The 22,463-nt window shown below is 39.7% G+C and overlaps 2 protein-coding genes across 6 annotated transcripts; one reads left to right on the top strand and one right to left on the bottom strand.

The window, feature by feature from the left end:
- The first annotated feature begins 101 nt into the window (after nucleotides 1–101).
- TRMT13 (tRNA methyltransferase 13 homolog) lies at nucleotides 102–12,040 on the top strand. 4 transcript variants are annotated; one of them, XM_044432229.1, is made up of 11 exons: nucleotides 102–246; nucleotides 1,990–2,036; nucleotides 2,122–2,188; nucleotides 3,260–3,322; nucleotides 5,388–5,460; nucleotides 5,735–5,841; nucleotides 7,164–7,331; nucleotides 7,656–7,722; nucleotides 8,405–8,479; nucleotides 10,136–10,556; nucleotides 10,887–12,040. In XM_044432229.1, exons 1-11 carry the CDS (start codon nucleotides 112–114, stop codon nucleotides 11,074–11,076), a joined length of 1,413 nt encoding a protein of 470 aa, XP_044288164.1. In that variant the 5' UTR covers nucleotides 102–111; the 3' UTR covers nucleotides 11,077–12,040. The 4 variants fall into 4 exon arrangements, with proteins under 4 accessions (XP_044288164.1, XP_044288165.1, XP_044288166.1 ...); XM_044432230.1 differs by having other exon boundaries at nucleotides 5,391–5,460; XM_044432231.1 differs by lacking the exon at nucleotides 10,887–12,040 and having other exon boundaries at nucleotides 10,329–10,499.
- Nucleotides 11,321–22,044, bottom strand: LRRC39 (leucine rich repeat containing 39). Of its 2 annotated transcripts, none has more exons than XM_044432233.1 (9): nucleotides 21,624–22,044; nucleotides 21,099–21,277; nucleotides 20,332–20,437; nucleotides 18,320–18,476; nucleotides 16,927–17,063; nucleotides 15,841–15,986; nucleotides 14,337–14,489; nucleotides 12,387–12,526; nucleotides 11,321–11,389 (listed from the first exon to the last, which is right to left on the bottom strand). In XM_044432233.1, exons 2-9 carry the CDS (start codon nucleotides 21,257–21,259, stop codon nucleotides 11,337–11,339), a joined length of 1,053 nt encoding a protein of 350 aa, XP_044288168.1. In that variant the 5' UTR covers nucleotides 21,260–21,277; nucleotides 21,624–22,044; the 3' UTR covers nucleotides 11,321–11,336. The 2 variants fall into 2 exon arrangements, with proteins under 2 accessions (XP_044288168.1, XP_044288169.1); XM_044432234.1 differs by having other exon boundaries at nucleotides 21,099–21,367.
- Between the last annotated feature and the right edge of the window lie 419 nt (nucleotides 22,045–22,463).

Genomic DNA, 22,463 nt, shown 5'->3' on the forward strand with positions numbered 1-22,463 from the left:
TGAGTTTGGCGCCGGGCTCCCGCGGGGGGGAAAAGAGGGCCGGGCTTGCGGAACGGGCGGGCGGCCGGACGAGCGGAGGGAGGAGGAGCGGCCGTGGCGACAGCGAACAAGATGGCGGCGCCCGGTGCGGCGGGTTCCCCTCAGCCTGGGCGGTGTGCCTATTTCGTGGAACGGAAGCGGCGCTTCTGCAAGATGGTCCCGGCCCGGGGCAGGCGCTTCTGCGGGGAGCACGGCGCTCACGCCGAGGTAGTACCCGGGAAGCAGGCTGGGCTGTCTGCGGAGAGGATAGTGGAGTGGCTTCTTTGGGTGGCAAGAGCTGGCCGGGGCTCAAGAAGCCTGTTTCTTTCTCCCTTGGCAACACGGAGAACGCGAAACTCGGTTTACACGAGGGAGAATTCGTTTGGTTTGCATACGCTTGATTTTGCACTGTGCATTTCCAGATACGGATGGAGCGTAGAGTGAAAAAAGCCCCTTTGCAGCCGCTCAGAGATGTGCTGCCTTGCACGGGGTTCAGCGTGCCCCCTCTTTAATGGCATTCGGGACCGCTGACTTTAGCAACGCGTGTCTCTGCAGTAGCTCAGTCTTTCCTGCCGGATCCAAGCTCCATCTGCCCTAGTTCAAGCCTCGTGCCAGGAAAAGTGATGGGTCGAACTGGATCAAGTTACCCGTTCAAAACCTCAAGCGTTTTTATTGCTCGAACCAACGTGTCCTTTTCGAGTCACCCTTCTCCTGATTAAGGTAGATCTAAGAATACTGAGAGGAGAGTCATTTATTGCTCAGACAGCACGGTTTCATCATTCATTCAGTCAGTCATTCTCTTATATTTAACAAGGGAAGATGCCATCCACTTCTTGCAATTCACCTAGGTCTTTTTTCAGTGATTCTTCTCTGTACTGAAAAATTGGAGCTCTTTAAAATACCAGCTAGCCTAGAATATATTTTCAAGAAATCTCTGTGGATTTGGGTGCAAATCACTCAGGGCATTTTCAGATAAGGCTTAATTGCACTGCCTCATTCATGGAATTTTTACAGGGAATCCAAATAATGTCATTTCCATTTGTAACCGTCTTGGATTTTCCCTCTATTTTTCCATTTTTTCTTTCAACAGCAAAAAAATCTGCTAAGGAAAATATGGAATGGCTGAATGCAGCCTTTTGATGTTGAGCACTAGGAGCCCTCCACCTGGAAGTATTCATAGTCAATGCTCTTAAAATTGTATTCATTTTTAATATTTACTGGTGAATGTACCCAATTTCATATGGGTTGGAATAATCTTTATTATTCGCTTCCTTGAGAGCCATTCTTTGTTAGAAAGGCAAAAAATTAACTAAATAATATAATGAGGACTTTGAGCAGCATTACACAGCTGTCAGAGTGGGATATTATATGCTCTTGTCTGAATGCACAACCGCTTAAGCGTGGTTCTTCCATCGTGCACCCAGACGGAATTGGCCCACCTAGTGATGATAAATGGTACTGCAAATACAGGCATTTTTAAATTAATTAAAAATAATATTCCTGAGAGAGCCAGTGTGGTGTAGTGATTAACAGCACACAACTGGGACTCAGGTGATCTGGGTACTAGTCCCTGCTCAGCCATGGAGCCAGCTGGGTGAATTTGGGCCAGTCACAGACTCATCCCAACCTACTTCACAGAGTTGTTCTGGGGATAAGACAGAGCAGCATGAGGAGAATGATGAAAGCCACCTTGAGTTCTTTAAGAAGAAAAACAGTGGGATATAAATCTATTTAATAAATAAATCTGAGGTGCACATCCTAGGGTTTCTTTAATATGTATATGAAATTTTAGTCATCTAGCTTCACTCTCTTGGAGCTATGGTTATGACTGATGGACTGCATTTTTAATACATTTATGGTAATATTCCAGTATAGCAATGTGGTTCAGAAATCCCCAAGTGTATTATGTACATGTATCTTAAATAGCTCCTCACTGCACTGTATTAAATTTCAAACTTTTTTTTTAACCAGGAAGAAAATAGCAGGAAAAGAATTCCTTGTCCTCTGGATCCAAAACAGTAAGCAAGTTGCATTTGTATGTTATAACCTTTTGAAAAAGAATGTAAATCGTGCTACTAGTTTTCTTTCTGTTTTTGATCTTAGCACCGTATATGAAGATCAGCTACAAAAACACTTGAAAAAGTGTAATTCAAGAGAGCAGCCAAAGCCTGTAAGTCTGCTTCAAAATGTTTGAAGGAGGTAAAGCAATCTCTAAGAGCACAGTCCATCCTAAATTCAGATAAGCTTTCAGAGTTGGGGTTTACATGTATCCAGCAGCCAAAGCACAGCAAACATCTCTACTGCCAGCATGTTTTGTCCTGTGCATTTTATCTAGACAACCATTTCTGGAAGACAGCCGGGAGTGTCACAAGTCAGGTGTCACCTCACCACCCCTTCACACTTCCAAAACACAGACCGTTCTTTGGCAAAGCTCTTTATTCCTCTGTGCACTTCCAACAAAAATGAGTCTGTGAGCTTGCAGAGAACCCAGAACTACTTCTAAGCTTACTCCTTTTGAGTACCTCCTCACTGTGGATGTAACAAGAAGCAATGCCCCCACAGTTTCTTCTGTGGCTTGTCATTATGTGTGAATCTCTCCCTCTACACTCTGAGAGCCAGCCTGCCAGCCAGCATGGTTCTTTCCATAGTGGTTGCCAAGAGGGTGTGTAGGTCTTGGCCACTGGAATACAAACTCCTAGAGTGAAGGACCTCAGCGATGGAACTCCAAAGAATCCTATGCCTGCCCCCCCCCCCCCCGGATAATGTTGGAAGGCTATAAGATGGCATGCTAAAAGTGTCAATCCAACTCCAGTTCCTTTATGCAATATTTTTTCTTTCTGCAAATGCTCGAATGAGATCTGAGTAGCATGGATGTGACTTTGTCTTATGGCAAAGTGAATTGTTTATGGAGTTTTGGGCACTCTTATAGCTTCTGATACCAAGTATAAAGGAATTCTTTAAAAAGCACTGGGTAAGGTTTTAAAAGGTGATAAATAATGAAAAAAGGAAACAGTGAAGAACAGTTTTTGAAAACACAGGAATAAATCAAAGTATGACTAAATACGAATTGACATGAAAACTCCTGGTAAAGTGATATTAGTATTCACTGCTTCCTCATTTGTTCATTTAACCTTTTCATTAAAGGGTTAGTGAATCAGTATAAAAATACTAAAAAAAATCATGCACATTGTTGAATCATAATTAACCTGTAACTTAGTATTTATTCCTTTGTTTACTGAAGGTCTACTTTGTTCAAGATATCAATGCAGGAGTAAAAGATGCAACAGAGTTGCCCAAAGAACAGGTGAAATATTTTTAAAAATAGATGTTTTTTGTGTGTGATTGGAAACAGAGTTCATCTCTCACTTACACAGTGTTCTCTGTGTAAGTACAAGAGGTCTGCGCTGTCTTGTAGTAGCTGCAGTAAAAACTTGAATGCTCTGATTTGTTTGCATTCTGTATTGACCATGATTTTACACCAAGACTTACTAATCTTTGTACTCAAGTGTGTTTTAAAGTTGGTTACATTGTCCTCTGCCTTACACCCCAAGATAAAGCTGTATCTCTGCTTTTGGCTTGGGCTGAAACCTATGCTGTTGATCTTTTGAAACATCACAGCCAGGCAACCGTTGTCCAGGATCAACTGGACAACCATCTGAGAGGGATGGTTTAACTTGGAATCCTGCACTGAACAGGAGTTTGGACCCGATGGTCCCTTGCCCCCTTTCAACCCTACTGCTCTATGATTCTATGACTACATCTATCTCACATCTGCCTTTAACTCTTTCATCCCAAATCAACAGACTTATACTGGTCTAAGACGGAAGTTCCTTATAGGCACCAATGGCCAGCTAACAGTTTGTCGTGCTAGGTTTTTTGCAGCTGCCTGCAAATTCACAAAGATATTGTATGCAATGTTTTAAAATTTTAATTTTAATTAGAATTTGTAACAGGTAATTTTAAACAATTTGTTATCATTTGTTTATTATTATTTTGTCTTTTAATAGTTAGAATATTTTAACCCAGAGTGTTATTTGTAAATTGTTTGTTAAGGACAAGCTGGTCACTGATCATAATAAGTTGTTGGTCTAAGGCAGTCTTCCCCAACCTGGCATCCTCCAATTGTTTTGGACTTCAGCTCTCATTAATCCCAGTCAGCATGACCAAAGGCCAGGAATGCTTGGCATTGTAATCCAAAATATCTGAAGGGTATCAGGTTGGGAAAAGCAGAACTAAAGTTATCACTTAGGATGCAGTCCAATCCCTGTTTAGACAGAAAAAAATCCTAGTACTTCCAGAGACGTTTTCGTGTCTAAACATAGAATTGCCCTCTCACAGCCTTATTCTATGTATCCTTGCTCATAAGAAGACATCACTGGGATTGCCAAGCAACATTTAGCGTACAGTTAGACTGTTTCCTTGATAACCACTGTACTAGATATGTGTTTGCCCTTACAAGCTACAGGCAACCGAACATTGAATAAGTTTGATAAAGGCTGAGTGACTTTTACTGTATTTATTACCATGGTTAGCTATCCTTCGTCCTCCTTCATCCAATGGTTATATTTTGTAATTGAATTTGTGTATCATGCCTTAGGGAACTATTTGTGTTCATCTCCTTCTGGTGACTAGCACCAATCAAAGAGACTTGCATACGCTTCAGAACAGCCCAAAATGAATACAGTGGTACCTTGGCTCACAAACTTAATCAGTTCCAGAACACTGGTCATGACCCAAAATGTTCATGAGCCAAGTTAAATTTCCCCATAAGGTTCAATGTAAATAAGGGTAATCCGTTCTGTAACTATTCTTTTTAATCAGAAAAATGTGAAGCAAAGTGACAAAGAACAACAAAGATCGCGGCCATCTCCCCACCCCACCACAACCACGATCGTGCCCGTCATCCCTGCACACATCTGTCATCCTGGCACGCTGGGGGAGGGGGGGAGAGACGGGTGCGATCACAGGCACGCTGCAGGGGGAGAGAGGGGCGCAAATGGGGTGCGCTGGAAGGGGAGAGACGGGCATGAACGAGGCGTGCTGGCGGGGAGAGACGGGCGTGATCATGCAGGGGGGGGGGGAGATGGCCAAGAGTACGGTTGTGCTCCTGCAGGAAAGACGGGTGCAATCTCGGCCACTGCCCCCAGCACGATCGCGGCCATTTCCCCACTCAAGGGGGATGGGGAGACGGCCACGATCATGGTCGCCACCCAATGTGGAGTTCGCGACCTGAGTTAAAATGTTTATGAAATTTTTGTTCACGACCCAACTTGGTTCGTGAGCCGAGGTACCACTGTACTGGGCTGTTGTTCAACCTTTTGTTAAACCATAAAAACCCCTTTGTATGACTACTTTTGTGTTCATTCCAGCAGATACCAATTTCTACACTTTCTAAAGAACAGTTAGAGGATTTAATTAGGAAGCTAAGAAGAGCAAGTAACAGTGAGTCTACTTTTACTTTTAGATTGGATTATAGTGGATGCCTTGGAGAAATAAAATATTTTGGAAATATCCTAATGGCTGCATGCTATTTTTAAGGCATAGCTACTCTGGAAGCCTGTTAAAAAACTAGCTGTTTAAAATACCACCAATCCAAATTGAAAGTCTTTGATATGACACTGACAAATCATATTAAAACATATTTTGCTTGGAAGGAAGCTTTTTGATGGCTGCCTTAGCTAAAACTCAGAGGAATACCTCTGCATCTCATTTACAGGTATAAACTATGTACTTAAGGATGAAATCCTCTCTCATCAGGCCTTAAACGAAGCCCTAAATGACCCCAAAAATGGAGTTGCAGCTATTAAGCATTTGAAACAACAGGTAATAGATCTTTTTAGCAGTAAATATTATCTTTGCAGCAACTTTCTAGTTCATTTCTAGTTGTAGTCTCAGTAGTTTCCTTATGAAGTACTTAATTTTTCACAGTTTATTCTTAACATTCTCAGTTAAAGCACTAGAAGGATTACCTGGAGAGTTCTTTTTTTAAAAAAGTGTCAGATCTACTTTTATTTATGGGACGACTTCATGCATGGAGCTTTTGTTCACATTTTTGTTCTGTTCTAAGTTTTAATATAAAATAAACTTGTAAGAGTAGGTGCTAATAGTAAATGCTATAATATTGACAAGTAAAAAGGTGTGACCATACAGTGCCTTGCAGAAATAGTCACACACATGCCCCCTTTGACTTCTCCACACTTTGTGTTACAATCTGAGACTGAAATGCATTTAACTGGCATTTTTCCACCTATGAACACAAACTACTCAACACTGTGAAGGTGTTTATATCGATTGTGACACAAAAGAAAATAAAAATTAACTGCAGATGTGTCCCTTTAAACTATAAACTTCATGTCCCCCACCCCGATACGGAGTTTCCCTCAAGTTTTGCGACTTCCCAAGTTGGTATACAGCCAGGATAAATGTAAACCCAATGGGGAAAATAGGGATTTCCTTGGAGATCCTGCTTGGACAGGAAGGAATGGAAGGAGTGTCCCCTAAACATACTTTTTTGGTTTCTTGGTTTTGTTTAGGGGACGCCTTGTACCAGAGAGGTCCACCTGGCGCTGACATTATATGCTTTCTGGCGCCAGGTCAAGACCTTTTTATTTACCCAGTATTTTAATGTTTACATTTTTAATTATGTTTTTATTGCAGTGGTGGGTTATTAGTATTATTATGTTTGGTTTATTATTATGATAATTTTATTACATTGTATTTAATTATTGTTGTAAGCCATCCAGAGATGGGTGGTGATTGGACGGGTTAGAAATACCCCAATAAATAAATAAATATTATCCAGTCTTGGAAAAGTGAGGGCAGCTCAGGGAGCTATGAGCACCCCCCTCCCCCCAGGATTCTGCTGCAAAGGGTGTTTTCCATGTCTCCTATATATTTTTAAAGAAATTCTGAAAAAAGTGGATACCAAGTTGCAATTTGGCATTGACACACTATTAAAATTCTCAAGGCGTTCAGCATGTCATACAAACCCACCCAAGCAAACATTTTTGCACCTGTATTCCCAATAAGTACAGGAAATATTAGAACTAGTTAGTTGCTCTAAACGTTGTGAGATGTAGAAATGCTTTTTTCCTGGTATTATGTAGAAGTTGGTTGGTTGATAAATGATGTTTTGATATTTTCAGGCTTCTATATTAGGTCACATGGAAAGACTGCATTTGCTTGGATCAGGGAAATGTTTTGTTGAATTTGGTGCTGGACGGGGAAAGCTGTCCCACTGGGTGGATATAGCCTTACACAATGCACAAGATATTCACTTTCTTCTTGTTGAAAGAGCTACTACCAGATTCAAGGTAGGGCATTTCTGCAAGCTTTCATTTTGTGCTGGTCCAATTTTGGCTTGTTTTACTGGAAAAAATTGCCAATAAAATAAGTAATTTCAAAAGCTACTCTTGCTTTAAGGATATAAGAAAAGCAATGCCAGATCGGGCCAAAGGTCCATCTAGGCCAGCAGTCCATACACATGCCAGAAAAGCCATGGCAGTAATAGCATCATAGTAATGAATAACTTGTACTATTGAATATTTTTGTTTTGAGTTGTAAAACATCACTAGAATTTTCTAAGTAAATTAGTGGGTGACCTTTCTTTAATAATAACAAATTGTTTTGTTCACAAGGTAGATGGCAAGCACAGGAAAAATTGCTTTGAAAGGCTTCAAGTTGATATCCAGCACTTAGGCTTAAGTAAGTTTCTCATTCATTTACACAAATATTTATTTATGAACTCTGGGAAAGACAATGCATAAGAACAGGAAGATCTTAGAAGAGAGTAAGGCATGGTGAAAAGTGCTTTGATTTCATGTGGATTCTGGCTGTAACCTGAACGTTTGGATTGCCATCAAATAACTACCATCAGATTTTCATCCCATGTAGTTCTGATTCAAACCAAGTAGTTTGTACATTATTTTTAAAAGATTTGCATATGGCCAAACTCCATTGCATTGAATAAGATGGACTAAAGAGTCCCTATCAAAGAAATAGGATATATCTGACTAAGAACATGCATCTGAATTCTTTGGCAACATTGAACAGATTTTGCTATTATTGAACTTTTTTAGTAGACTGGGAGAGTATGGTTATCCTTATGTCCTGCTTGTGGACTTCCCAGATTCAGCTGCAAAAGAGATTCTGGGAAAGAGGCTTCTGGACTAGATGGTTCAGCAGGCTTTTTATGATGATCTTAGATTTTTGATGCTGCTTTATTTACATTTAATTTCAGTATCTGTCTGGTGTGTATGTATACAAATATGTAATGTGTATACAATTTCAGACTACATTGAATTTATCTTGAAGCAGTCATTTTGATTATTTCATCCAGAATGGTGCAAGCTAAAAGTAATGATTCTGGGTTTCCTTCCTTTTTCAGATAAGGTACCTGTTCTTGCAAAACGAAAGCTACCTGTGATAGGCATTGGAAAACATGTATGTGGAGCTGCAACAGGTACAAATTATGCAGATTTTTAGTGGTGAACAACCTGTAGTTGGACTACAGTACTCATCATCTTGGCTGTTGGCCATGCTGACCAATGCTGATGGGAACTGAAGTCCAACGTCATCTGGACGTCTACAGGTTCCTCACACCTGAAGGAGAAAGAAAGATCTAAGAATACCCTGTAAAACTACTTCTTGCTTAAAATTATACAAGTCTATATAGTTGCATGACTTTATTCTTAGTATCATTTTTATTGCCCCTTCTTGGTAGATAGGTATTTACTTTTGAACACTCAAGATTTTCCTAAAATATCCATATCAATATACAGCTAGGTCACAGTTGATGCAAGTTTGAATAATGGGATATTTGATGTAGTATGAATTGTAAAATGATACTAGGTTATGTTTGATGCAAACCAAAATCCAGTTAATGTGAGGCTCGTGCATGTGCAATTGAGGTTACCATTAGTGTTCAGAGGCTGCTACTTCAGAGTCTCTCTACCTGTCTATGAACTTTATGGTTTTTTTACCCTACTTCCTGCACCATCCTTTTCATAGACCTAAGAAAAGGTTTAATGTATTATTCTAAGGAAAAGACTTTATCCACCACCATTTTGTGTGTGCACAATTATGGAGAAGCCTGTAAATCATAGATAAGTAAGCAACAGCAAAATAGAGCAGGTCAGAGAGAGACAAAAGAGGCCAGTTTTATCCTCTGATGTTTCATGGCGCAGTTGAGGAGTGTGCCATTAAAGCAATCGTAGTTTATATTGATTTATAGTGGACAGTTTGCCAGCCCATGCAAAAATTACATTTATGTTTTATTACACTGTGCAAAGTACTTATGTCAGTAGTATGTGTAAGAGATAACTACTCTTTAACTGCTCTTTAACTACTCTTTAACTACTCTTTAACTGACTTTGTTAACAAATTCACATTACAAGGGTATTCTTTTTATCCTTTACTGTAATATTTTGTTAATACACATATAAAAACTTAGGGTTTCATTGCCTATTTCTGTTGCGCTGAAACCAGTTACCATATTTTACATAGAATTGTAACTTTAAATAGTGCAAATTGGAATAACACGACCACTGCATGAGATTTATTATCTGTGCTATTCAAAACCTACCTGTAATTTAAAGGAAAGGAAACATAATAAACTGTAGAAGCAAGCATAAGATGCCCATAATCCTTTGGGTTCAGAGGTGTATGAGCATCTCCACTGAATACCATCTTCCTATACTTGGGCTGGGGAGCTGTTTTTGGTTCGATGCTGTAGCATAGAGCCCTGTGTGTTAAGACTCTTGCTGCTTGTGCTGGGAAGCAACTAAAATGCAGTGAGACAGAATCATAACCTTTCAGAATAAACTTACAGCAGTACCTATACTTTGGGGTGCAATTCTACTCATATTCTTGAACTCCATAAAACATGTAGCCTTGCATAGAATTAGGATCTTAAGCAGTAATGCTAAATGAACTGCTTGAAAATGTTGCACCATAAATATGGTGCAAAATACGGTAAATAAGCTGCTATTACAGATTGAATTAGGTGAAAAGGTGGTCTAGACATCAAGAATTATACAGAAATACCACCGTGTTATAGGCATTTGTTATTCTATTGTGTGTAGCAATCGCTGTTCAAATAGTACTTATCGATTCACAGATCTTGCTTTGAGATGTTTAGTTGAAACTTATGCAAAACCCTTTGACAAAAAGGAAGGTCCTGCACCTAAACGCTTAAAGACTGATGAAGGCAACGCGACTCCTAATAATTCTGGTGAAACATTGAACACCTCTGTAACTGACAACTGGAGACCTGTAGCTGGGATTGTTATTGCTCTATGTTGCCATCACAGGTGTGACTGGAAACATTATGTAGGCCAAGAATTCTTTGCAACAGTAGGACTTGGGGCAGTGGAATTTAATTATTTTAAAAGAATGACAAGCTGGGCTACTTGTGGCATGAAAGACACTTCAAAAAAATCCTGTGAAACTGACACAAAGAATGAAGACCAAAACGATGAGGAGGAAGAACATGCCCAAGATGTTGGGAGTCTTGAGTGCAGTTTGGATAACCTCCAAGGGTAAGTGAACTCTTTAGTGCAATGGTTTTCTGAAATAAATGTTCTAATTTTGGGCACTTTATATCTTTTAGCTACATAAATCAGAAGGATTGTTTTCCCTACCAAAATTTTAGTAACTGAATGCATGTTCCAAGGTCTTAAAGTGGACTCTGCTTCTCCAAAAAATTGCACGGAGAGATTTTAGTCCTTATGGTGATACAAGTCTCTTCATCATTTTGAAATAGTAAGGCATTAGCTGTCTGGTTGTGCAAAAGTGCTCTTAATGTAATATCCTGCTTTGATTCATTGAAATATTAAGCTTCTAAATCCCCTTTTCCATTTTGGTTCCAGGCTGCTAACCACCGAGGAACGAAAACAGATAGGTCAGCTTTGCAAACTGTTGATTGATTACGGTCGGCTTGAATATTTACAGCAGAGAGGTTATGAAGCTGTGTTGCAGCGTTACACCGATCACAGTGTGTCCTTAGAAAATGTACTCTTGACAGCTGTGCCATGCCAGTCTCCATTAGCAACTTCTTAAAATGAGAAGATTTTAAAATATCTAAGCATACAGTCTGCAGAAATTTTCTTGACTTCTACCTGATATTGTGCTTATCAGCAGTAGTATTCATGGTCTTCTATGGAGCCAAAAAAAAGAAGCACCAATTTAGTCCTCTGCATTGAAAGGACACCTCAACTTCTTTGGTACAGTGACTATGGAAGCTGTTTCTTCTACCTGTCCTTATAAGAACTGTAATAGTTACCTTTCAGTAACAGTAAACCCAGAAAGGACATGGAATTTTATTTTTCCTTGTCAGCTGAGGCACCATCTGGAGTATCACTTTCCATGTTTTCTGAAAGAAAAGAAGGTTAAGGGAACAAATACACATACTGAGAAACTTACAATTTATATTTTTAAACATTTAATGATAATATATATTTTTACTCTTAACTAATTTTCTATATGTTTTGTAAGATTTTTAAAGCTTATTTTGCTCTGTTTATATGCAGAGGATTAAAGTACTGTACTGAAGTCTAATTGTTTTTTCCCCAGCTGACATACTTCACATGGGCCTTACCACAATTTACATTTATACCTTTGCTGTAAGCCGCCTAGGAAGGGCTCAACAATTATAGGCAGCCTAAAAATACACATATAAATAAATAATATAAATAAACTCACATAGTTCTGCCTCTTTTCCTTTATTTCATCTACATGATTGTATGAGTTGGGATGCCTCCATTTTTTAAACCATACTTTAGCATTTCATTCAAAGCCTAAACCATGGATAATGTTAGCTACAGTTTGTTTAAACTAGCCAACTTCATGACCAAACATTTAACATTGACTTAATTCAAACAGGTTGTCAGATGAAATCACAAGCCACAGTGGTGCTTTTTAGCAAAATCTTGCCATGAGATCGAAGAACATTTAGAGGATGGAATGCTTGAGCCTTTGGCTTGCCTAGCTTAATTAATGGCACATCATTGAGGGCAAAACTGCATTATTTCTACAAGCACAGGTTTCCATTTTTGCTGAATACTTTGGGAACTTTTTCAGGAGAAATCTGCATTCCTTCCAGAACTCTTCAAGGAGGATCTGAGATCTAAAATTTTATTTCTCCAGCTTGTCCTAAATTAGCTTTTGTAAGCTCAAGGACAAATGACTTAGTTTTTCTCTTCAGTTGGTAAAGTGGCAACAATTATTAAAGAAGACCTACCCTTTTTCCCTGAAGAAGAAGAAAGAGTAAAATGTAAAGGATTACAAGGTTGCATCACTTCAAAAGTCGGGTGCATATTTGACAATGGATTCTGATTTGTATTAATTTTTCCCATATAAAAATACACTACCTTTTCTCCTGAGTGACTCCTCAATGTATGCATGCATGAACTCAATGCCATGCAGTTCCCGTTCCTCTTCCTCTTCAGTATTCTCACAAGGTGGAAGTGTTACCTGCAACTTCAGCGGGTTGTCTCTGAAGTTGACAAATCTAGTTATGTGTAAGAGTAATGTGTTAATGAAATGTTTTTTCTTCAAATGAACAAAAAAAATGCAGGAAGGCATTTTCAATCCTAACAATCCAATGTTCAGACAAAACTGCCAGGAACAAAATCCCTGCTCATTTTAGTGGGGCTCCCTTCTCTGGTCTAACTACAAGTAAAACAACAGTTTCCATTTTGAATTAATCACAAGGTTAGCTTAATGACTGAACTCTAAATTGTGGTTAATTCTAATTAGTTTGCTTAAACAACCCAGGTTCTTAATTTGTCCCGTGTGAAAAAACCAACCTTTCCACCTCCATTCTAGAACAAGGGTCCCCCAAGCCCCAGGTCACGGACTGGTACTGGTCTGTGGCCTGTTTAGAACTGGGCTGCACAGCAGGAGGTGAGCGGCGGGTGAGCAAAGCTTCATCTGTATCTGCAGTTCTGGCATCACAGCCTCGGCTCCACCTCAGCTCATTGGGCATTAGATTCTCATAGTGCGAACCCTACTGTACTGTAAACTGCACGTACGAGGGGTCTAGGTTGCGTGCTCCTTATGAGAATCTAATGCCTGAGGAGCAGCTGCAAGTACAGATCATCATTGGCAAAGAAGTTTGACTGCACAGACATCAGACTCATATCAAAACCTTATCAGTGAGTGGTGAGTGACAGTTCAGCTGCATCTAGTTGCAAGAAAACCAGCTCAGGGCTCCCATTGATTCTGCATTATGGTGAGTTGTATAATTATTATATATCACAATGTAATAATAGAAATAAAGTGCACAATGAATGCAATGCACTTGAATCATCCCAAAACCACCCATCTCCCCCCACCAATCCATGGAAAAATGGTCGTCCATGAAACCAGTCCCTAGTGCCAAAAAAGGTTGGAGGCTGCTTTTCTAGAATACGTCTCTGAACAAAGAGCATGAGCAGGCATTTACAGGCCCCAAAATCTGCATTACTGCATTTCTGAGGCTTGACATCTTACTGACTTCAGCCTCTCTCTCCCCCCCACTCCGGACTCTTCCATGCCATGGAACCCCAGAGTTTTTCTAGGTAAAGTTTTTATCCTGCATTGCCCTGCCTTATTCCCTGTATTTTATGCTTGTAATACCCCTGGGTTTTTCTACCACTCTCCTAGCAGAGAAAATCCATCACAGAAGAAAAAAGAACTGCTACACGGTGCCTTCTGACTAGTGCTAGGAGTCTTGCAAGTGCCATCTGAGTTGGGCAACTCCTTGCACTGCTCATATCCCAATTAAAGTGTGAGCAATATAGGGAAAGGGTTCATCTGGGGCTTGCAGGAACTGGTCCTGTGGCTCTTGGTCAAATGTTCATGTTATCTTCAATCTCTGTTTGCAAGTAAAATCCCTTAATGCAGCCCATTCTCCCATTGCAAGCATGTGGAGGAATCCATCAAGGGTGCTCAGCCCTCCATATGCCAGGCTGGGAACATGAGCTGCAGGTTACTGCTCTTTGTGCTACAGCACCCAATGTGATGTTTTACTTTTTAAAGGCACATCAGACTTGCATGCAGCACCCCTGTGACTTGGCTCACAATGTGAGGATCACTGGAGAATATGAATGCACATTCATTCATTCAACACTTTTATAGCCTACCCGATACATAAAAGTCTAACAATAAATAGAAGGTTTGGTCTTGCATGCAACCACTCAATTTCAAGAGCTGGTTTGTGATACTATGTGACATTTCCATTTTTGCTTATGACATACCCAGGTGCAATGTGATTCTGTGCATTTGGCCAAGGAGTTGGGGGAAAAAAATTCGAGTTACTGCAGTAGTTTACCTCTCACCTTAGGTTTGTCACATCTTTCATGAAAGCAGGAATATCTTGGAGTCTGTTGCCAGTAAGGACAAGTGTGCTCAGGTTTTTTAAGTTACAAATGGACTCTGGTAAGAAAGTGATTTGATTTCTTTGAAGCCACAAAGTATGCAAGTTTTCTGCTCTGTAACGTCAAAAACAGATGTATTCAATGATGAATAAAATCACTTGGCTGCAGATACACATTTTTAACTTCCTTGACATGGTAATTTGTCAGTATGGCCATAACTGTGGATGCAGCATGTACAGTGTCACTTGAGCAATTTATCATGAGACTTTTCAGAATCTCTGGCAGCATGGCAAGGTAAGATCTCTATCTGGAATCTTGAAGAGATTGTCCTCTTCAGAGCTGACAGCAGGAAAGCCCTTACAAAGTATTTCATAAGGAAGGTTGCTTTTCTAGGAGAAAATATAACTAGCAAAGTAAAACAGCCTCTTCTAAAATATTTCCATCATTCACCTGTTCCTGCCTCTCCATCCAATCCATGAGAGGGGCTTCTGTGTCCATCAGCGAATGGGGCCAAACTACTAGCAAAATTAGGAAGGGGTGGGTAGAATCCACTAGCAAATTTCTGAGTGATTTGTACTAGAACAGTAAAGAGTTCTGACATTCAGTTATTGAACAGACAATGCCTGTTTTCCTGTTGGAACCAAGAAAGTTTGGGATAAAGCAGGAGAATATGTTTGCAAAAGGACGTTCTGGGTTTGAAAACATGTTTGTGGGATGAATAGGTGTTCAGAGGCTCTTTGTTGCATAATTCTGTGCCCCATTAGGGAGCTGCTGTTTTGCACATGGTGCTGGGGAGTTCAGTTGCAAAACGAAGTAGATCCCTCATGGTTAAAGTTTACTTGCCCCTGGATTATGAACCACACAGAGCCCTTTGGCTATTGGGCAGTGCAGAAGATAAGTGAAAAACTGGGAGTGAAAAACACTTTATATGTTTTCTCAATAATGCTGAATCAAATACTACTCCACTCAGAAACTGAGCTCCAGTGGAAGAAGTTTTAGACTGGAGTCAACTGGTTTGTTACTCCATCTGTGAAATGGAAACAGATGTGTGCTATGCTTATCTCAAAGCATAGCACACATTAAAGCAATATACAAATTATTTGAATGTATAACAGTCCTTTCAATTAGACATTCTATGTTAGTTTCAGTGCAGTGTATATATATCAGTGAACTAAAATGGTCTAAGTTTAAATATATCTGCTGGTAAATTATGCTGGCTGGGGAATGCTGGGAGTAGTAAACTTTTTCTGTTTAAACTTCCATAGGATATTGACTTAAGAATCTCTGCATCTGCTTTGGTTTAAATATTAGAATCATACTGCTTGCCTATATCCAGGATCTTGCCCCTTTACCATCTAAGTAGCAAGACATTTTATTTGTGCAACTGTTATTGCTACTATGAAATCTTCAATAAAGTTAAATCACTGGGGCAGGAATTCCTCTTATCCACTGACATATAATTTACCTGTCAAGATTGCCAGGGATTTCTTTAAGCTGATTGCTCCCCAAGTCTAACCATTCCAGGTTTGGCATATCCAGGACAACTGATGGGAAGGTGGTAAAATTGTTCATGCTCAGATCCAGGTGGTAAAGCTTCTTCATTTCCCTGAGCTGAAGAAAAGGGGAAGGATCAGGAGTGGCAATGCATCTCCATAGGTCACAGTTGATCAAAGAAATGGCTGGAGCTGTTATCCAGGAAGCACTGCATCCAATTTTTGTGCATTCTGGACAATAGTCTAGCAGTTATCTGCCTTAGAGGGAGGGAGAGAAGAGATCCTCCCACATCACTCATGTTATTTCTGTGCTCTTGAACGCATTGATCTTGAAAGTGCCAGGAAATCTGTAGTATGAGTGGATTAGGCACTGCCCCATGTCCTCCACTTGGCCTGGTGAGCTCTAGAGAGATGCTAGCCCTTACTAGATATTGTTGCCTGCTAAACAAAAGCCACTGTGTTTACAAACTTCTTTAGAAATCAGAGGTACTACTATGGACAACATGTCTAGTAAAACTGGCTATTTTAATATTGTTTTATTGACTAGATATAATGGTAAGTAAAGTATGCAATACCAAAAAAACCTACACAGCAGTTATTCGAGTAACCTGCAAGATGCAAATGCATCGTTATCTGTCCTGTTCCTACAGCAACCAATTTGTTCTGTTTCTCCAGGCAAACATGCATGACTGAAATGTTCCTTTGTATAATTACATTGTTCTGGGGAAAAACACTGTGGGCAGTACGGAACAGCTTCACCAGTGTTCAAGACATTTAGTAGAGTGACAGAAAAACCACAGAAAACTTCCAGTTACTGAAATTAGCTCAGAGAAGGGCAACCACAACCAAGCAGTACTTGACAACTGCATTATGTGGTGAGTCTCCCAGACAGGGCCTCCCTGGCTGCGAACCCAGCAAGTATCACCAGTGCAGTGGGTCTGAATTGGGACTTAGTGGGAAAACAGATCCAGCACTAGTTACTCTGGTATTAACTCTGGTCTTTGCAAATATGCCTCTTGTTATCCTAGTCAAAGAGAAAAGGAATAGTATTTCCAAACCTGATAGGGAAGCTCAGCGATGTCACGATTCACTGCCAGGTCCAATCTTTCTAAGCTGACACAATTGCACAGCTCTTTAGGAACAGATTTGATTTTATTGTAACTGAGGATCAGCTCTTGGAGATTTGACAACTGACCTGCAGAAGCGACAGATAAAACAAAAACTTCAGTATTACATTCACTTGTAATATGCTTCTTTTCAACAAATGACATGCTATTTAAAGTTAGAGGAAGAGGAATAGTGTGTGGAATCTGCTGTTACAGATTTTGACAGCTCTCAGTCCTCTCCCACTGCCCTGCAATTCTAGAGTTCATGGAGCTAGCAAAAGTATTATTTTGCTCTCAAACATAATAGCCACAGAAGAACTAATATTGGTGTTACTTCTCGCTTTCTAGTCATAGGTCTAGCAGGACCCCCACGGTTCAAGGATAGGCTAGACATGCACATAGTAGGCATGTCCTGAGTGGAGCCGGCTGGAGCCGGGGATCAGACTAGATGGCCCGGAAGACCCCTTCTGACTCACTCAGTTTCTATGTTTCTAACTCATTTTTAATTTGGGTTGTAACTTGGCCAGTTCTCCATGGGGCCCATAAACAGAGGGCATTTAAATGTTTTAGTTTTCCTGTTACTTCAGCAGAAAGAGACAATGGAAAGTGATTGGTTTGCTCATGTGATTTATCCAAAAACAAGTAGGGGAAAGGAGGGCTTTCTAATATGACTACATAAAGCCTTTTTCAAACTAGCTTGACCAAAAATATATTATTATGTTAACTGGGACCTTGCCTTTTTTGCCTCCTGCAAGGAACCCATGGCAGCTTGCATAACCTTCCTCTGCTCCATCTTATCCTCACAACAACAATCCAGTGAGACTTCCAAATAGCCCAATGTCACCCAGTGACCTTCATGGCTGAGTGAGGACTAGAACCCAGATCACCAGTCTAACAATCTAACTCAAACACTTTCCTTTTCCTCAGAGGGACTCACTAGATTCTAGTCGAGTGACTAGAAGGTTCCTTCTAGATGGTAGGATGACACCAGTTGGTGACTAGGAAAGGCCAACGACAAGGAATCCTAATGCCATGTCATTTCTGTTATTGAGATTAAATCCTTATGTAACTTTATCAAACACTAACTTTAGTTTGAACCATTTTAAAATCCTGTTGGAACTATAAAGAGGGATATGGGTTTTGACATAAAGAAAATTAATAGTTACTAAATATGCTTTATTCAAAGACCAGGAATCCCAATGAGTTTTAAGCAGATGAACTTCATCAGAAGGAAAACGTTATTCAAAAAAGATCTCCTTCCAAAAATCACGTAACTCTGGCAGGATTCCTTGATTCAGACATGAAATAATAGACAGGAACTAGAACATTTTAGCATCCAACTCACCAATCTCCCTAGGGATTTCCGCAATGGAATTTCGGGACAGATCTAGAACAATGAGATTTTGAAAGCGACCAATGAATTGAGGGATTTTTACCAAATTGATTCTGTGAAGCTGCCATTCCTGGAGGTGGTTCAGTCTCAGTAAACAAGAAGGTAGAGTCTAAATTTGGATGAGACAAAAATCGGAGAAAGCAGGAGATGACTGAGCATGTCAAATCAAGAATCCAAACAGTTTGGAACTAAGTAATTGAAAGAGCAAAGATATAATGAAACAAACGAAAATCAGGATTAAATTTATCACACCCAGAGCTGGATTCTGGCTAATCTAAATAAGGGATCATTTGAACACTGATTTTATGTCAGGTAAGCACATGGAGAAAGATCATGGGAGGTGAATAATCAGGTATCCTCATGGTGGTTCTTAATTATCATTTTGCCTTGAAGGAGCAAGTCTGCATCAGTTTTAATCATGAGAAAGTAAATCTTTCTATTGCAATCAAAACCACATGACTCAAATAATCCCAGCTCTTATTTTACACTGTTACTCTGTTAAGATTCTGTGATACTATCCTATTTACTGCCAAGGAACAATTCAGAATATTAAGTTAAGAAGAATGTGAGAGTCTGTCTCCGCCTTTCCCAGTCTGATGCCCTCGTGGACTACCACACCCATCATTCCCAGCCATCATTGTTAATTGCCATGCTAGCAAGGGGTAAGTTGTTGCCTACAAGGGAAAGCTAGTCTATCTGAACAGGCAGATAAACTTCATGATACACTTGGAACCAGATATCTATTTACTTAAAATTACTTGTAGGTCTCCTTTAAAGAAAGAATCCTCTCAAGGCGCCATACAAGATAAAGCAATACATAAACAGGAAAAACAAATGGAAAAGCAAGACACTAATACTGAATAAAATACAAATGGGTAGCATCAATAAAACAGAACAGCTTCCCCTTTGTATAGCCAATTGGCCTTTATTCAAAGGAGGTTTGGTTGGCTGCTCTGCACCACCCTAAGAGCAGCCTTCACAGCAGGGGCTGCCGCTGCCTGGTCCTGGAGGAATAAAAATGTACCTGTGCCTGTTCACTCAAGTTTGCCCTTACCTGTAATTGATATATGTGGCCCTGTTTAACCCTTTTATTGTAAATTGTAACTGTTTATTTGTTAGATTGCACTATATATGTATTTTTGCTATGATCTCTTGTGCTCTAGCAATTTAAAGTGAATATATTCATGTGTCTACATGAGATAATATGCAAATAAGCAGTTTCTTCCACATACAGTCTGAAATGGTACTAGGAACTCTGTCTATAAATATTTGCATATATGTACACCCATCCTGTTTGTGCTGAATTAAGCCTATATATTTTGATGCTTTAAAGTTTTACTAATATTATTTGCATTTACTTGTTTAAACAATTAAATGCAAAGAATATACCAAAAGCATTATCTGCACAAGAGTTCGGAAAAATAAAACCACTAGAACATTCTACATGGTAACACAGACAGAATTGAAATATATAAAAACCTACACAAAAATAGAGAGGTTTATTTCATTATAAATCAGCATTATTCCTTCCTTACTGAAATACAATGTTGCTACAGGAAAAGTATGGACTTGACTTTTTTGTTATTGTAGGTGTATAATTCTAGTTATATGAATCTGTCAACAAATGGGGAATTATCACTCACTATTCTTGAATAGCTGCTTCACCCCGTCTCTCTCCTCAGGATTAGAAGCCGTGCTAAATACTTTAGTAAGTCTGTCTGAAAATTAATGGGACTTAAAGTAGGCATATATCTCTATATTCACAAGCAGTAAACTTTGTTTTGTATATATATTTATATTATAAAAACATATGACTCCAAATGCATGCTCTTATCTGAAAGTTATGAAACAGCACCAACCCAACAGCAGGGAGAACATAACTATGTATCAATTTGATGTACTAAAACATTGACAGTGAAATAGTATTATCGACTCTTTTGTAAATTTTATTATACAAATTATACCTTCCATTCTTCCTGCTCAATCCTTAAAACAGCCCTTCCATCTTCAGTGGTTACTTTTTCTTTAAGTTTGGCCAAACTGGCCTTTTCTTCCCAAACAAGGGTCAGTCTAGAAAGAAGGTTGCAAAACTTTAATGAAACCTTCCTTATCGCTTTGGCTTTCCAACTTCTAATTTTAAGAATTCTGATCTACAGGCATGGTCAGAAGGCAGGGCCTGGGACAAGCCAAGTCACAATGTCCAGAAGTGAAAGGGATGCTATGAAACACACAAGCAAGAACTGGCATTGGTCCCTTCATTTAAAAAAAAGTTCCTGGACCATTGTGCCGATCTGCCCTGACAAGGTGCTCTCTAAATGCTGATGGCATGATGCCACAGGCCAGTCTACCCAGAGAGAAGGATGGGGTGGTAGAATTCTGGATTTTACCTCTTCAGCCTACAAATGATCAGGTAGCTGTATTTTCAACCGTCTCGCAATATAACAAAGGGTGGCTCTTCTCCCCTCATGCTGACCCTTCTTTTACTTAGGGTACCATACACCTCATTCAACTGCATAGGTAGACCAGCCCTCAAATAAGGTAATGGAGCTCAACAACCTTGTTGCAAATATAAATGTTGTATGTCATGCAGAATTGTTCTAGCCCAACTTTACCTGCTCTTCTAGTTGTCTGCCTATGGAGGGTTGTCCTCCATGCAAGGTTACAGGCAAACCCTGATGGGAACAAGATTAAAGGGGTATCTCCAATCTTCTAATTTGTAATAGGTACTCACCTCCCTACAGCCCTCTGACGGAATTCTTTTTCTTTTCGAAGTTCTTCTGTTATTTTCTCAATTCTGATTTCCCAAAGTGCCTTAACTGCCGAAAATGAGCCAACACCAACTGCAATTTCTGTTGCAGGTCTTTCGCATTCTGATTCAGCATCAGGTTTCATTTTTCAGCATTGCTATTCCTTACAGACCATCATGTATATAAGAATGGAAAACCAGAAGAGATTTTCAAGTGTCTTATATCCTTAATTGTAACTGACCTCCAACAGAGGCTACTCTAACAAAAAGATAGGAGATCCATTAACCTTTGTGAGCTTCTACATACAAGCAGCAAGAGATCAATTTTGTGGATTGGACAGAAGCCAACAATCATGCAATTAACACATTGATCATGAACTGCCCCTCCTCTTCAAAGTACAATCCCAAGATCAGCTGCAACACGACATCCAGCCCAATCTGCAGGCCTGCAAACCACTTGCCGGTGCCTTCCCCTCCAGACATTAACCAAAGCATTTTTTAAAAACTTACCAAAACCATTCTCAGTTTTCCCATGGCTCACTCTTTTCTCCCAAATAGAAATCCATCATGAATCTTGCCTGGATTGCTGAAGCCATTTACAGCCCTCCCACCATCTACGACAAAGTGTAATGTAATGCCAGCCAAGTTCTAATTTTAACTGATGACATTAGCTGGGAATATGAAGTTTTGCTGTGACTGACCTCCACAGCTCTCTAATATATTTGCTCATTTTGAATACATTTCTACTGTTCGGTACTTGCCATTATATTTTAGGAACTCATGAGCACTCAGCTGCTCTGCACAAAGGACATTCTTTTTCTATATTTACTATAATGTCACTAGGGCTATAATTAGAGGCATGCACGCGGAATTTGGTATGCTAGAAGTGCCATTCGGGGAACAGAGCAGCAGCACTTTTAAAATACTGGGCAATGGGGCATAGCAGGAAACATTCTCAAAGGCATCTAAGGAAAGCTCCCCAATGTTTGCAGCATACTTGATCTGGAGGAAGAAACAGGAATTTTCATATTATCCCAGCTAGTTATAGTCAAACTTCTAAAACAGACCAAATCCATTGCAATGTTATCAATTCAATTCACAACCAGGAACAAGGGTAAGGAACATGGTGCCTGCAAAACTTACCTAATGCTCACAGAGGCACCGAACTCTTCCCAGTTTTTATTTTAAAAGTATTTAATATTTTCTTACAGGCATCTGGGGTTGCTTCAAAGCGGTGCCATCATGTTTCCCATTAATCCTTCGTTTAATCCTATTAATCCTGAGCCATGCTCAGCCATGGCAACCATTTTATAGTTGCACCCAGAACAGTTTCTCAAATATGCCCATAGA

This window comes from Varanus komodoensis, unplaced genomic scaffold (assembly GCF_004798865.1).
Source record: "Varanus komodoensis strain SLA01 unplaced genomic scaffold, ASM479886v1 scaffold24, whole genome shotgun sequence".
Lineage (NCBI taxonomy): Eukaryota > Metazoa > Chordata > Lepidosauria > Squamata > Varanidae > Varanus > Varanus komodoensis.